This window comes from Brassica napus, chromosome C7 (genome assembly GCF_020379485.1).
Source record: "Brassica napus cultivar Da-Ae chromosome C7, Da-Ae, whole genome shotgun sequence".
In the NCBI taxonomy this organism is placed as follows: Eukaryota; Viridiplantae; Streptophyta; class Magnoliopsida; order Brassicales; family Brassicaceae; genus Brassica; species Brassica napus.
The window spans coordinates 44,301,724-44,317,755 of NC_063450.1; the positions used below are offsets into that span (position 1 = coordinate 44,301,724).

The 16,032-nt window shown below is 36.3% G+C and overlaps 1 protein-coding gene and 1 non-coding gene across 2 annotated transcripts; both read left to right on the forward strand.

Annotated features, from left to right (window-relative positions):
* The first annotated feature begins 8,581 nt into the window (after positions 1 to 8,581).
* On the forward strand, positions 8,582 to 8,711 carry LOC125591010. Its single transcript, XR_007326999.1, has one exon. It is a non-coding gene; the product is annotated as a small nucleolar RNA snoR111 (small nucleolar RNA).
* Positions 8,712 to 11,489: 2,778 nt separating this feature from the next.
* On the forward strand, positions 11,490 to 14,272 carry LOC111208198 (BAHD acyltransferase DCR-like). The gene is made up of 2 exons (XM_022707031.2): positions 11,490 to 12,071; positions 13,096 to 14,272. Exons 1-2 carry the CDS (start codon positions 11,616 to 11,618, stop codon positions 14,032 to 14,034), a joined length of 1,395 nt encoding a protein of 464 aa, XP_022562752.1. The 5' UTR covers positions 11,490 to 11,615; the 3' UTR covers positions 14,035 to 14,272.
* The last annotated feature ends 1,760 nt before the right edge of the window (positions 14,273 to 16,032 follow it).

The window sequence follows — 16,032 nt, forward strand, 5'->3', positions numbered from 1 at the left end:
TTTTATATCCGTACGAAGAAGATAAACACTGATAAGAAGAGAGGATGTGTTATTAAATGAGAAGGGATGGTGTAATCGTGTTTTCACAAATGATCGAAAACTCCGTATTTATAGAAGAAAAATCACTGTGCAAATAGTGACAGTGGGACCCACATCTTTAATTATTTCAACATTTTCGGCGTTGGAAATGTCTGACTTTCATAACACTCCCCCTTGGGGACCGGTGTCACTCTCCGCTCTCGCTTAACGTCTTTGTTGCCTCGTTAAAAACCTTTCTAGGAAAACCCAATGGGAAAAACCATAGTAAGGTAAAAAGAGTACAACTACGTAAGCTCCCCCTCGAATGAGCAGTCATAGATCCTTCTGATGACGCATTCCAATGTTACGAACATGTTTTCTGAATATCGAAGTCGGAAGTGATTTTGTGAAGAGGTCAGCTGCATTGTCGCATGATTGGACATATCTTACTTCAATCTCTTTCTTTTTCACGAGCTCTTGAGTGTATGAGAAGAACTTCGGATGAATATGCTTCGTTCTATCGCTTTTGATATATCCTTCCTTCGTTTGAGCAACACATGCCGCGTTATCTTCATATAGAATAGTTGGCTCCGTATTTTCGCCAATCCCGCTGCTTGAACAGATGTGTCGGCTCATTGATCTCAGCCATACACATTCTCTACTTGCTTCATGGAGTGCAATGATCTCAGCATGATTTGAAGAAGTAGCCACGAGCGTTTGTTTCTGGGAACGCCAAGATATAGCAGTGCCTCCGATCGTAAAAACGTATCCTGTTTGCGATCGGGCTTTGTGTGGATCTGAAAGATATCCTGCATCTGCAAAACCAACCATTTGACCTTTTGAACTTTTAGGATAAAATAAGCCCAAATCAATGGTCCCTTGGAGGTAACGAAAAACATGTTTAATCCCATTCCAATGTCTTCGAGTTGGAGATGAGCTGAATCTTGCCAAAAGATTCACAGCAAATGATATATCAGGCCGTGTACAATTTGCAAGGTACATCAGCGCTCCAATTGCACTTAGATATGGTACTTCTGGACCAAGTATCTCTTCTTTCTCCTCAGGTGGTCTAAATGGATCACTTTCAATATTAAGTGACCTAACGACCATCGGGGTGCTAAGAGGAGTTGATTTATCCATGTTAAATCGTTTCAACACTCTTTTAGTGTATGTGGATTGATGCACAAATATACCATTTTGTGAATGTTCTATTTGTAGGCCAAGACAATACTGTGTCTGTCCAAGATCTTTCATCTCAAATTCTCCTTTGAGATAGTCTGATGCCTTTTGTATTTCCTTTTGAGTTCCGATGATGTTAAGATCATCAACATATACCGCGATTATTACAAATCCGGATATTGTTTTCTTGATGAAAACACATGGGCATATAGGATCATTCACATATCCTTCTTTTGTTAAATGATCACTGAGACGATTATACCACATACGTCCAGATTGCTTTAACCCATATAATGATCTTTGCAATTTTATTGCACATACATCTTTAGGTTTGGAACTTAATGCTTCTGGCATTTTAAATCCATCAGGAACTTTCATGTAGATATCAGTATCTAATGATCCATATAGATAAGCTGTAACAACATCCATGAGACGCATCTCTAGATTTTTATCAGCTGCTAGACTCATCAAGAATCTAAATGTAATGGCATCCATAACTGGAGAATACGTTTCTTCATAATCGATTCCAGGTCTTTGAGAAAAACCTTGAGCCACTAGACGAGCTTTGTATCTCGTAATCTCATTTTTCTCATTTCGCTTTCGAACGAAAACCCATTTGTACCCAACTGGTCTCACATCTGCAGGTGTGAGCACAATAGATCCAAATACTTTTCGTTTATTAAGCGAATCAAGTTCAGCTTGTATTGCATTTTTCCATTGTTCCCAATCATGTCTCTTTTGACATTCATAGACAGATTTTGGTTCTGGATCATCGATTTCTTCATTTATTTCACTTGACACAATATATGAGAAAGCATCATCAAGGTCATTTTGTTTATTTCTATTCCATATCCTTTTATTATGGATGTAATTAATAGAAATCTCATGATTATCTTTCGATTCATGATGCTCTGATTCATGATGCTCTGATTCATCAGAATCCTTATCATTTATTTCTTCCAAAATATTTTCTGCTATTTTGGGTGCATCATATATTTCAGCTTTCTTCTGTTTCCTAGGATTCTTATCCTTAGAACCAACAGGTCTACCACGCTTCAGGCGTGTTTTTGGCTCTCGTGTGTCATCCTCCTTTTCTTGTTCATTTGGCATTTTGATACGAGCAGGAGCATTTGCAGCTGGTATATGAGATTTAGTTACCGTCTTGGTATCTACAAATGCATCAGGTAGCTGGTTAGCTATACTCTGTAAATGCATAATTCGTCGAACTTCTAGTTCTGACTCTTTAGTAGGAGGATCAAGATATAACAATGATGGTACACTCCATTTTATATCACTTCCAACATTTTTGTTTTCTCCCCCTAGAACTGGGAATACATTTTCGTCAAAATGACAATCAGCAAAACGTGCTGTAAAGACGTCACCAGTCTGTGGTTCTAGGTATCTTATAATTGATGGGGAATCAAAACCAACATATATTCCCAATCTTCTTTGTGGTCCCATCTTTGTACGTTGTGGTGGTGCTACAGGCACATATACCGCACAACCAAAGATTCTAAAGTGGGAAATGTTTGGTTCTCGACCAAACGCTAACTGTAGTGGGGAATACTTATGGTATGCACTCGGTCTGATCCGAATGAGTGCTTCTGCATGCAAAATGGCATGTCCCCATACAGAGGTTGGAAGTTTTGATCTCATGATCAATGGTCTTGCAATCAATTGCAGACGCTTAATTAAAGATTCAGCCAAACCATTTTGCGTATGAACATGAGCAACCGAATGTTCAACTTCAATTCCCATTACCATACAATAGTCATTGAATGCTTGGGATGTGAATTCACCAGCGTTGTCTAGTCTAACTCTTTTAATAGTATAATCAGGAAACTGTGCTCGCAGTTTGATTATCTGAGTTAGAAATCTCGCAAATGCCACATTTCGAGATGATAATAGACAAACGTGTGACCATCTACTGGATGCGTCAATTAATACCATAAAATAGTGGAATGGTCCACAAGGTGGGTGTATAGGTCCACATATATCGCCTTGAATTCTTTCAAGGAACTTTGGTGATTCTTTATCGATTTTGGTTGGCGATGGCCTTACGATCAATTTTCCTAGAGAACATGCAACACATGTCATTTTATTCCCTTGAGAAATCTCCTGGATTTTCAGTGGATGACCATGTGAACTTTCTATGATTTTACGCATCATTGTAGTTCCTGGGTGGCCAAGGCGATCATGCCATAACGTGAACTCTTCTGGGTTCCGTTCTACTACAAGATTTGATTCGATCTCATCGATATAAGTATGATGTAACCCCGAAGGAAGCTCTGGAAACTTTTCCAATATGTGTTTTCTGCCACATTTCTCAGAAGTTACATACATGTATTTCTTTCCATCCTCAGTTGCAGACTGAGTATCATATCCGTGAAGATATATGTCTTTAAAACTCAACAAATTCCTTTTAGAACTTGGAGAATATAGAGCATTATTTATGGAAAATTTTGTTCCATTCGGTAAAGTAAAGTTTGCTTTACCAGTTCCTTCAATCACGTCTGCAGGACCTGATATTGTATTGACGACAATTCTTGTTGGTTTTATATCAGAGAAATATCTCTTTTGTCTCAGAATAGTGTGCGTTGTTCCACTATCTGGTATGCATATTTCACGAATCCGTTTCTTGGATTTTGCTTCATTACCATTCTGATCCATTTCTGAAATTGTCATAAATATAAAAGGAAACATAAAATTCATTCATATAAGGAAAAACACAATAATTATACATTAAGGTGATGTTAAAACATCATTATTTGTTTAAAACAAGAAATGTAATAATTATACATGGTAATACTGAAAACTATTCAATACTCTTATCATAGGCATTTCGATTCTCTTCAGGAGTAATCTAGTCCAGCTCATTAGCGAAGTCGGAGGATTCAAGGTATGAAGTCCCTTCAACATTTTCTGTGAGGTTCACCTCTTTAGCCTTTCCTTTTATGGACTCTTGATATAACTTGCACAAATGTGGGGGAGTACGACAGGTACGGGACCAATGTCCCTTACATCCACATCTGTAACATACAGTCTCACTTTTCTTTGTGGTATCCTCTTCGGTTTCTTTGCCTTTAGGAGGTTGTTCAGATCTAACCCATTTGTTAGATCTAATACTTTTAGGATAGTAAGGCTTTCCACGTTTGTTGTTGAAACGCCGACCACGACCTCGGTTGGTCTGGTTTCTCCTTCCCGAATATTCTACCGCCGTAGCATTCACTTCGGGAAATGCCTTGGCTCCCGTAGGTCGGGAATTATGGTTTTTGATTAGTAACTCATCGTTCTTTTCAGCCAACATGAGTGTTACCATCAATTCAGAAAATTTGGTGTACCCACATTTTCTGTAAATTCGGGATAAGACGTTGTGTTCTTTGTGGAAAGTATTATATGTCTTGTCAAGCATTTCTGCTTCGGTGACAGGGTTACCACAATATTTTAATTGTGCAACTATCCTCAAGATAGTGGAATTGTAATCTCTAACCCTTTGGAAATCCTGAAACCTCAGGGTTTTCCACTCTTCAAGAGCGTGAGGGAGATTGATTTCCTTTTGATTATCGAACCTATCTTTAAAGGCTTGCCATAGTACGGCTGGGTCCTCAACGTTTCCATAGTCGTGAGTTAGATTCTCATCTAAATGCTTCTTCAGGAAGATAATCGCTTCGGCTATATGCTCGGGTGGCGATTTGTTACCGACTTCTATCGCTTCGGTTATCTTTTTTATTACAAAATAAGGTTTCACATTTGTGACCCATCTGACATAATTTTCGCCGGTTACTTTCAGAGCCGGGAACTGGAGTTTCTCGATGTTTGCCATTTGTATTTCTAAAACACAAAATAATAATTTTATTAGAACTTCATAATTTAAAAACCGTTTACATTAATCATACAAGCAATTACAAGGAGAAGCGATGTAAAGAAAATTAAACCGATATTCATCTTAAATTCACTCGGAGTAAATTCTCCAACGAATAAACCATAAATAGAAACACAAATAAAAATGGCACATAAAAACAAAAGTGCGCGAATCATCTTTCTTGAAATGGAAAATCGGAGGAGAGCGATTTGAAATTTTTGAGAGAAGATGAAATGTTTTGGATGATGAAATGGAGTGAAAATGAGTTGTATTTATAGGTGAAAAACACTATTCATAACCGTTGGAGAAAGGGGAAATTTTTGAAAAAAATTTCTTTGTGACCGTTGGGGTTAAATCGAGTGCACCAAAAATTAGTCTGAAAATATCGTATTAAACGGTCAATCAAATCTATAAAATTTCATAAAAGTGAAAAAATATGACAATAAAATATTTATGTTATGACAACAAATCATGCGACGGCTCAGCCGATCAATGCAGAGTAATAAATAAATTATACGGCGGCTCGGCCGACCAATTAATAATAAACAGAATATAAGGCGGCCCAGCCGACCAATAAATAATAAACAGAATATGAGGCGGCTCGGCCGACCAATAAATAATAAACAGAATATGAGGCGGCTCTGCCGACCAATAAATAAATTAAATCACTAGTAAATAATATAGGCGGTATTCCGGCCATTATAACATGATATAAAAAATAGTAGAGGCTGTATACCGACCATTATAACAGGGTATAAATGATACAAATAAATTTTACCGAATCGCGGAGTGATCGTGCTGATAACGTGTTATAAAAGAACTGATATTTTATTATATCGCAGGAATTTAAATAAGGGCAAAATTTTATACCCGTACGAAGAAGATAACACTGATAAGAAGAGAGGATGTGTTATTAAAGGAGAAGGGATGGTGTAATCGTGTTTTCACAAATGATCGAAAACTCCGTATTTATAGAAGAAAAATTACTGTGCAAATAGTGACAGTGGGACCCACATCTTTAATTATTTCAACATTTTCGGCGTTGGAAATGTCTGACTTTCATAACATAAACTATATATTAGGGACAAAGATATTAAAACATATCTTAACTAATACTCCCTCCGTTCCCGAAAGAAGAATTTTCTAGAGTATTCACGCATATTAAGAATATAATAAATATTTACAATTGAATTTATTATTTATTTTACTATACATTTTTCAATAAATATCAACCAATAGTATTTAACCAATTCAAATATTTTCAATTAATGTTTCTTAAAAGTATACAACTTTTCAACATTAACTACTAAAAATACCTTAAAATTTTAGAAAATTTATCATTTTGGAACAAAAAATAAATCTAGAAAATCCTACTTTCAGGAACAGAGGGAGTATATACAAGAGAAATATGTCAATTCATTTATCAACAATTAATTTTAGGTAGAGAAATTTTAATTTAATATAGTACTAAAGTATGATGGAAGTATTCTTTCGATTATAACTTTTATTTATTGACATTTTGTAATTGTGTTCAATGTGTGAATAACATTTCAATTTCAACGTTTGGGTTTTTACGTTTATAATTGAGAGTTTAATATTTTAACTTAGTTTTAAAAGAAAATTATATCAAAAATCATATTTAAACTCTACGAAGCATAATTAATATACATCAAATAATATAACAAACCTATATAAAATGTAGAATTTCGAAAAGAAAAAAAATTAATTTATTTACATTAAAATTAATTATTTATCTTCTTTTCAAAATAATATCTTAAAATGCAAAAATAAAAATAAAAAGATATTTTTGTAAATGAATAACTCTATAAATTAATATAATATCATAGTGTCAATATTATTGGTTTATAGAAATTTTACTGTATTTGGTAGAGTTAATCGTGAATAATAATGAAAAGATTCTTATGTAAATAAGCGAACGACGATAAATGTAGGAAATCTAATGTACCGAACTATGTTATAAATGAACATTACTTTTGAATATTACATCTTCCTTTAATTAAAACCTTACCTAGAAACAAGTTGAATCCAACACAATGTTTCTGTTTTAATAAGATAGATTCGAGTCCAATCGATCCATGTTATCTAATCTGATTATAGATCGATTCAGTTCAAAGTTAATCCATTGATCTTAACTCAAATATTATGAGATTAATGGTCAAATAATCATCATCTCAAAAAGTTGTATTAAGGACAAAATCACACCTCAAAATTGAAACGGATTTTAAATAATATTTTTTAAAATAATCAAGTTTATTTATCATCAATTAGTTTTAGGTTATAAGTATATACAGTATAACTCAATTAATAAAAACAATTTTTACGAGAAGATATTTCTTCACGATTTAGGCGTGATTAAATGTTCCACCATAGAAATTATTTTTGGCTGTGATTGAATGTTCCACCATAGAAATTATTTTTGGCTTGTAGGATAGTCGACAATGACAATGGGCCCCATAACCCCGTTTAATGAATTAATTTTTTATTTATAACGCTGATTTATTATGGCATTACATTTATGAGAAAGATTACATAGACGATTCGACAACCGACAACACTACCTGTCTTATGAAGATCTACGCCTAACTGCATCATCTCAATCTGAGCAGTTAATAAATCTAAACAAGTTTACTTATCATCAATTAGTTTTTATCATCAATTAGTTTTAAGTTAAAAATATATACAGTATAACTCAATTAATAAAAACAATTTTTACGAGAAGATGTTTCTTCACGATTTAGGCGTGATTAAATGTTCCACCATAGAAATTATTTTTGGCTTGTAGGATAGTCGACAATGGCAATGGACCCCATAATCCCGTTTAATGAATTAGTTTTTTTTTTATAACGCGCTGATTTATTATGACATTACATTTACGAGAAATATTACATAGACGATTCGACAACCGATAACATTATCTGCCTTATGAAGATCTACGCCTAACTGCATCATCTGAGCAGTTAATAAATCGCTCTCTCCGAAATTTGAAATCTGAATTTTCTGTAATTTGCAAAAAATTGCATAGCTCGATGTAAAAGCATTTAAACTTTAACTATTAGGCTAAGGTGTTTCCGGCGATGAATTAGTTAACATACGAATCCATATTAGATATCACTTGTTGACAAAAATGGCGTTTCACTCCGTATATTTTAACATGTGAATCTAGTTTGAAGTTGCCCCACTCATTTCCACTAAGCAATAAAATTTTATATATATATATATATGTTTCCTTAATTGTTGAGAAGATTTGCAACAAACAGACAAAAGAGAAATTAGAGGTGAAAGAATAGAATTTATGTAACTAAAACCTTTCAAAAATCTGTACTTGAAATACATAATCCAAAATTAGAAATTTGATAAGTTGATAAATTGTTTATTATATCATATGCTGAAAGGGCCGCTCTAAGGCGATGGTGATCAAAACCATCAGCAACCGGCTCCTATCTATCGACAACTACAATAGTCTAAACCCAACTATTAGGCACATTAATGATCAACCAAATTTTCCTCAAGTTTATTTTATTTTTGAGAAGTGGTCCTATTATACGGCGAGGGAAATACATATGGTCGTAATATATCGTTTCGGTCGTCCTTTCTACCTGTTCACGATCTGATTGTTGCTCCTCGTCCACATTAATTCTTTGTTTTTTAATACTTCATTAGTTCAGAAAAAAAAGTATTCCTTCTAATATTGTTTGAAGATATTGTGGACTGGGACGACAATGGTGATTCAGTTTGGTTGTATACTGATATTGTTTGAAGATAAACATGTGAAGATCCTGACATCACGATAATGGTGTATTTGCTTTGAATTTCTGACACTCGAATTAGTACACAGCCTACGGGATTAAGGAGGCGAAAACTATAAATAATTGTACCAAATTCGGAGAGATAAACCGATTTATATTTCCACCACAATGCCCTAAAAATCTCAAATCAACATTTTTAAAATAGAGGAAGATTACTAAAATAACACCAAATCATGTCATTATTACTGGAGTAACTTATAATTTTTTTAATTACTAGACTGTTTTGTATATCCAGAATGTCCTTATTTCTTTTGTTAACAAAAAATATATTTACAAAAAATGCTATTAATATTTTTTTACCACATCATAAAAAAAAATTATTTTCGAAACAGTTAAATAAATTTGTGGTAAAAAATCTGTGACACTTGATGGCAGATTAATAATGTCTAACAGATTTACATCTTCACACAAACTTATTGCAGCATACTTTATATCATAACAGACTTTCGGTAAAAGGTCTACTGCACATAATGGTAGATTTAAGTACGTTCGCAGATTTGTTTTCTGTTGGCAGATTTATAATGGCATACTTTTGCCTTATGATAGCAGGTTTATAAAAATTAAGAGACTTTTATACTGGCACGTAAATTTTTCTCGTAGACTTTTATAATTTAGCAGATTTTCGTGTTGCTGAAATAGCATACTTACATTTTTCATTTATAAACATCAAACTTTTCGAATAAGTATGCTTCGTTGCAGAGTTTAAAATTTATAACAAAACTAACTGCTATGTGGCAGCAAGTTTTAATGTATGTGATGACATACCTCTAAGGAGTGACAGACTTTTTCATCCTGAATCAATTAACAAATTAAAATTTTGATTACTTCTAATTGAACCAAAAATCCGACCACTAACCGCAACCAGTTACTAGAACCTGGTTTCAATCGTAAAACTCTTTTTTCTCCAAGTCACGGTTTCCTCTTTTTTTACAAATGACTTTCACGTTAGTCTCAAAAAAAAAAATCGATGGAGGAAGTTTTAACAGTTTGTGGCAGAAGAAAAAGGCGAATTCAAAATATATAAATCCAACTAGATCCAATATCAAATAATGATCAAAATTATCTTCTCTTCAACCCATATGATGATGCATTTTGTCAAGCAAATCATTGTTGCAAATTCTGTTGATCAAAATTATGTTCTCGTAATCTCTCTCCTCTGCATCTTCTTCGTCGAGGGGACCGATAGAGACGACGATTCCACCGAGATAGACGACGGCTGGTTCCATCGACGAGAGATTCCGTCAACGAGAGATCAGATTTGAGGAGAGATGGCCAGAGACAGTCGGTTTCGTCGAGGAGTCAAGAGAGAAGGAGAGAAGAGCATCCGTCGAGAAAGAGAAGAGAAAGGTGAATGTGCGACGCGTGTCCCAAAAACCCGTCTCTTGTGCACTCTAATTAATATACGTCTCTTGTTTAATTAAGCAATTTTCTTTTTTTTTTAAACCTAAAAACACTAAATACTGGTCATAAGATACCGCGATGAGGCTGCTCTTAGTGCCATCGCCGGTTCAGATCTCCTTATATCTTTTTCTATTGTACTTTGTGTAGTCATTTGTCTCGGAGGTCGCAGATCTGAACAAACAAAAAGTGTGAGAGCTCACTTGACGTCGTTCTCATAGCGATGGTCCTCAAGGTTTTAGTGGGGTCCGTCTGTGTCACAACGTGGTGGATACTACTGGACCCGAGATTTCGGTCCATTCTAGTTTGGGATTCTTAACCAAACACATTCGGCTTCTAGATTCCTTAGTCCTTACACTAAACACAACACACCTAGCTCTAACAATACATATATGTTCATGCTTGTTTAAATTGCCAAACACAACACATCACACAATCAAGACCAGAACATATGGTTAGTGCATTATGCTGACGTTGTCATTCTGTCACCATCCAAATTTTAAATCATATATTAAAGTTGACTGAAAAAAAATTAAAACATCACGTTGCACCCTTTTTTGTTAAGCCTATCTTTTTATTTATTTATTAATCTTCTTTGTTTTATATTTTGTCGACTGTTTGTCTTCTTTAAAACTTTTTGTTTGGGTGTAAGTCTTCTTTAAAACTTGCATCCTTGATGTGGGTAATTTTTCTACAATAATGTCAAAACATAAGATTTTATTAGCCGGAGAAGTCGCCCTCCAACTTCCACAGTTCCACATACCTACTATTTCAATATGGGCAGTAGAGTCCTTTAAATCCAATAAAGTGATTGACATGTGTAATGTTTAGAGAAGGTAATTTATCCCATAATAAAGTTTAGAGGATAAAAGTAACTAAAACTATTAAAAGGCCATGCACCAATTTTGACAGCTTAGGATCTTTGTAAATCCAGGTACGACCCATAATAATACCGTTTGCATTGGTCCACTGCTTTTATGCTTCTTTACCATCTTTCTCGGCGATAAAACACATCGCATCATTACACTAATTCAATTTGTGTATCTACTCTCTAACCTAAACCCTAACTCACCTTAACAATTCATGCAAATATATTTATCGAGAGTGAGTTTAATTGAGTCATTAGTTGAATCTCAACTACTTTCATGGAACCTTAAATGCCTACCCAACTACACACTGTACGTCTCTATAAATAACAGTCTTTAGTTCTTACTTCACCACCCCACACTACACTACAATCTCACACCAAAAAGAAAAGATTGATATATTCTTGTGATCATCACAGGTATATTACATTGATCCAAAAGGATATATAAAATCTCTTTTTCACCATGAAGATAAAGATAACAAGCAAAACACATGTGAAACCAAACAAGCCAATACTAGGGAAGCAACAATTCCAGCTCACCACATTTGATCTTCCTTACCTAGCTTTCTACTACAACCAGAAGTTTCTGCTCTACAAGTTCCAGAACCCTCTAGATCTCGAGGAACCCACTTTCCAAAACAATGTCGTGGAGAAGCTCAAGGACGGTTTGAGTTCGGTTCTTGAAGACTTTTATCAGCTTGCTGGTAAGCTGGCCAAGGACGACGAAGGGGTCTTCCGAGTTGAGTACGATGCTGACGACGAAGAGATCAACGGAGTGGAGTTCTCGGTTGCTGAAGCTCCTGACGTCAGCGTCGGTGATCTCACGGTTGAGGATGGGACATCTAAGCTCGAGGAGTTTGTTCCGTATAGCAGGATCTCGAATTTGGAAGGACTTAGCAGGCCTCTCCTTGTTATCCAGGTAATTATTTAATACATACATATTATTCCATATATGCTTAGTATATTTGTCGTGTATATTGTCTATTCTCACTTGAAACAGAAAGAAGTTTTATATAAAAACCTTGGTGGCAGAAAAAATGCTAGTATTGATTTTATGCGCGTTTGAATAATATGATTATGGTATACCCACTTATTTGACATATCTGTGGCGATGTTTTATCTATGTCTATTGCTGAACGAGGTTAAGTTGGTATATGTTCATCTCAGTGAAGCTCTTACAAAAATGAGTCAAAATTTAATTTAGTCATGACTCATGAATTAACATATTCAGCTTTCAAATGCTTTTGAAATTGGTTAAATGTGCAGTTTTATGTAAAAGAAACATAAATTTAGCCAACACACTCATTAAGTACAACATTCAATGACTGACCAATAACATTTTTATGGATGGTAACTACGAATCAGTAAGTACCGGGACAACGTCATGTACTTACTCTAGTCATGTACGACAAAACAAGTACTCAGAATTAATTATAGGTTTACGAATCAAATCCTAATAAGTATCTTTAATATTAGCACACAGAATCTAATTGTCGTTATCAATCAAAACCTACATATATATGGGTGTTAGCTTTAGAATTAGACCCAATGCATATTAGGACTTAACGTACTTAATTTATCTTAGGATTATATATATCGTTGGGACTTACAACCAATTAGAACTTGAGGCAAACATATAAAATACAAACATGCACTGTATTCATAGGTAGAAACTTGCGTATATATTATACATACGTAACATACATGCATACAATACTTTAAATCAGTGTCGGATGCTCATTTTAAATTCTTGTACGGCATTTAAAGTGAAGTTAATGCCTAGGCTTTTGAAAACAGGTGTGGTAGTTGGAGTAGTCATTGTTTCTGTTGCTTTTCTGGTTTCAAAACTATCGTCCAGTAAAAGTACTCCAAAGAAACGTCGATTCGATTCTTCTAATTAAACATATATATACGCTCAACCGTTAACTTGTTTCGCAAAACAGGTGACCAAACTTAAAGATGGGCTTGCAATGGGCCTAGCTCTCAATCACGCAGTCCTAGACGGAACTGCCACATGGCACTTCATGAGCTCATGGGCCGAGATCTGCCGTGGGGCCAAGACCATCTCGACCCAGCCTTTCCTGGACCGAGCGAAGGCGCGTGACACACGCGTGAAGCTGGACCTAACTGCCCCAAAGGACCCCAACGCCGGGGACGGTGCGGCGGAACCGCCGCAGCTGGTGGAGAAGGTCTTCAGGTTCTCGGACTCCGCCATCCACACGATCAAGTCAAGAGCCAACTCGGCCATCCCATCCGACGGCTCAAAACCTTTCTCCACTTTCCAGTCCCTCACATCGCACATCTGGCGCCACGTCACCCTCGCGCGTGGGCTCAAACCCGAAGACATAACTGTCTTCACCGTCTTCGCCGACTGTCGCCGCCGCGTTGATCCTCCGATGCCGGAGGAGTATTTCGGAAACATGATCCAGGCGATCTTCACGGGGACCGCGGCGGGGCTTCTGGCGGCGCACGGACCGGAGTTCGGAGCTTCGGTGGTGCAGAAAGCGATCGTGGCTCACGACGCGCGTGTGGTGAACGCGCGGAACGAGGAGTGGGAGAAGTCGCCGAAGATATTCCAGTTCAAAGACGCGGGAGTGAACTGCGTGGCGGTGGGGAGCTCGCCGAGGTTCAAGGTCTACGAGGTGGATTTCGGGTGGGGAAAACCGGAAACGGTTAGGAGCGGGTCAAACAACCGGTTTAATGGGATGATGTATCTGTACCAAGGGAAAGCGGGAGGTATAAGTATAGATGTGGAGATCTCTCTGGAAGCTCATGTCATGGAGAAGCTAGAGCAGAGCAAAGAGTTTTTACTTATCGAGGAGGAAGATGGAAAGAGTCTCAGCAATGGCAATGGTAATGCTAATGGTAACGGGTTGGTTTGAAGTTTATCACATCGAGTTGATTAATCAAAACTCCAAATTTGGTTTTTGAGTTAATGAGCTGATTATATTTCAGTGGTCGTATTAAAGTCTGCTCTTTGCGTTGATAATAATCAAGCAGAGTGCTGGCGTGTGAGTTGTAAGTCTGTTGGTTTGTGACTTTGGTGTGTGTTCGGACAATGTTTTAAGGTGGCTTAAATGTTGTTGTTTAAGATTAAATAAAATGTACTTTGCTATCTAATCTCGAAAATTTGTCATTAGAATTTTTTGTTGTCGGCCAACCAACTTTAGAGCAGCTCCATCGGAAGTTTTTAACTTGGGTTTCTAAACCAGAAAACTAAAAAAATAAATCAAAAAGAAATTAAATTTTAAAACCGGTTCTGTAAAGAGAGTTTTAAGAAACACTAAGAACCTATACGTGTCAACTGGATCAAGAAGAGGCTGGGTACATGCGTCGGTGACTACGACATTGGAGTAGGAATCAGCGAAGGTGGAGTTTGGGTCTGCGAAGCGGTGGCGGTGACGAAAACCTAATTGCGATCCTGGTTCTGTTCAGGCTCGTCCGTAACCGCCATAGATCTAAACCAAGCGAATCTCAAAGGCACCATCGTCAAAGACCTCTCTCTCTTCTCTCGGATCTAACCATCCTCCATCTCAACAACAACAGATTCTCCGGTCAGATCCCAGATTAACTTGTCACTTTGGCTTAGAGAAAGAAGGGATCAACGCTTTCTATTTTGATTTTTCTGGAAATGGGTCATTGTTTCTCTCGATTGCTTTATCATTGATTGGTGAATATGAGAATGAGAGTATTTTGATTTACGGTTGTGGTGTTTCCATTGTTGCAGGTGGAGGAGTTGATACAAGGGATTCACATACGGATAGATATCCAAAAATCATGAAGGATGAACAAAAGTTTGTATGGGAATGGCAAGGAATAATATTCTTTAGAACCTTATTTGAGGCTGTACCATTGAAACCATTATTTTTAGAGAGGTTTTTAATTTAAAAATTTTCAAAATTTATGACTAAAATAATTCTAAAACCCCATCGTGAGTTCCTACAGATGGAGGTGGTCTTAGATTACGTAGTTCTTATCACAAAAAAGGCAAAAACATTATGTTGTCTTATTTAACAAAAAAAACATTATGTTGTCTTTGATGGAATTATTTTTCTTTTTCTTCGATGGATATTAAGTTTTTTTTTTTTTAACGCTTTGTAGCCAGTTCATAAGAAAGAAAAATAAGTCGAAAGAAACATAGCTTGGTGAAACCAACAGGGTCCCAAACTCCAAAATTAAAAAAACAAAACTCAACATCATCTCCCTTGCTCACATCCATCTCCGTTGGGAATGAAATGAAATGGATCAGAGAATATGAAAACCAGACGCAAGCTCTCCATTAGTACACATTAACCGTGCCAACAGCATCTGCACGAATCATAGGAAGAAGCCAAGAAGGGCCACCTTTCTCAATATACGAAGCATAGTGATGATCTCTTGTGACACTACGAGCGATGGCATCGGCGCACCGGTTCGCTTCGCTGTGTACGTAAGTTATGAACCACAATTGTAACCTAGATAGCTTCTCTCTTGTCGTGTCAATCAGGACCCGGAACTGAAGAAAATTATCAGGGCTCAGAACTGCCTCTCCTGCCAAATAGGAAGTGGATTCAAACACTACATTTCGTGTCGCAACGTTGATATGCTCTCTGCGGCCCACAAAAAAACTAAACAGCTCAGCCTCTAGCCACGATGCCACCATCGAATACGAGCGACGGCAGCTTTATATCATGTTCCCATGTTTTATTACTGGTTAACTACATTTTCAAAACTCATTTCATACCTTAAGACATGATTGATGTGATTCTTAAAAATCAAACTAGTCACTGGTGCGTAAGGTTTTATTTATATCAAAAATCAAAGAGCCCACCAGACTTATTAATAAGCCCAACAGGCCCACACAATAGATTTTACGACAAAACTCCTCAAAACTAAACATT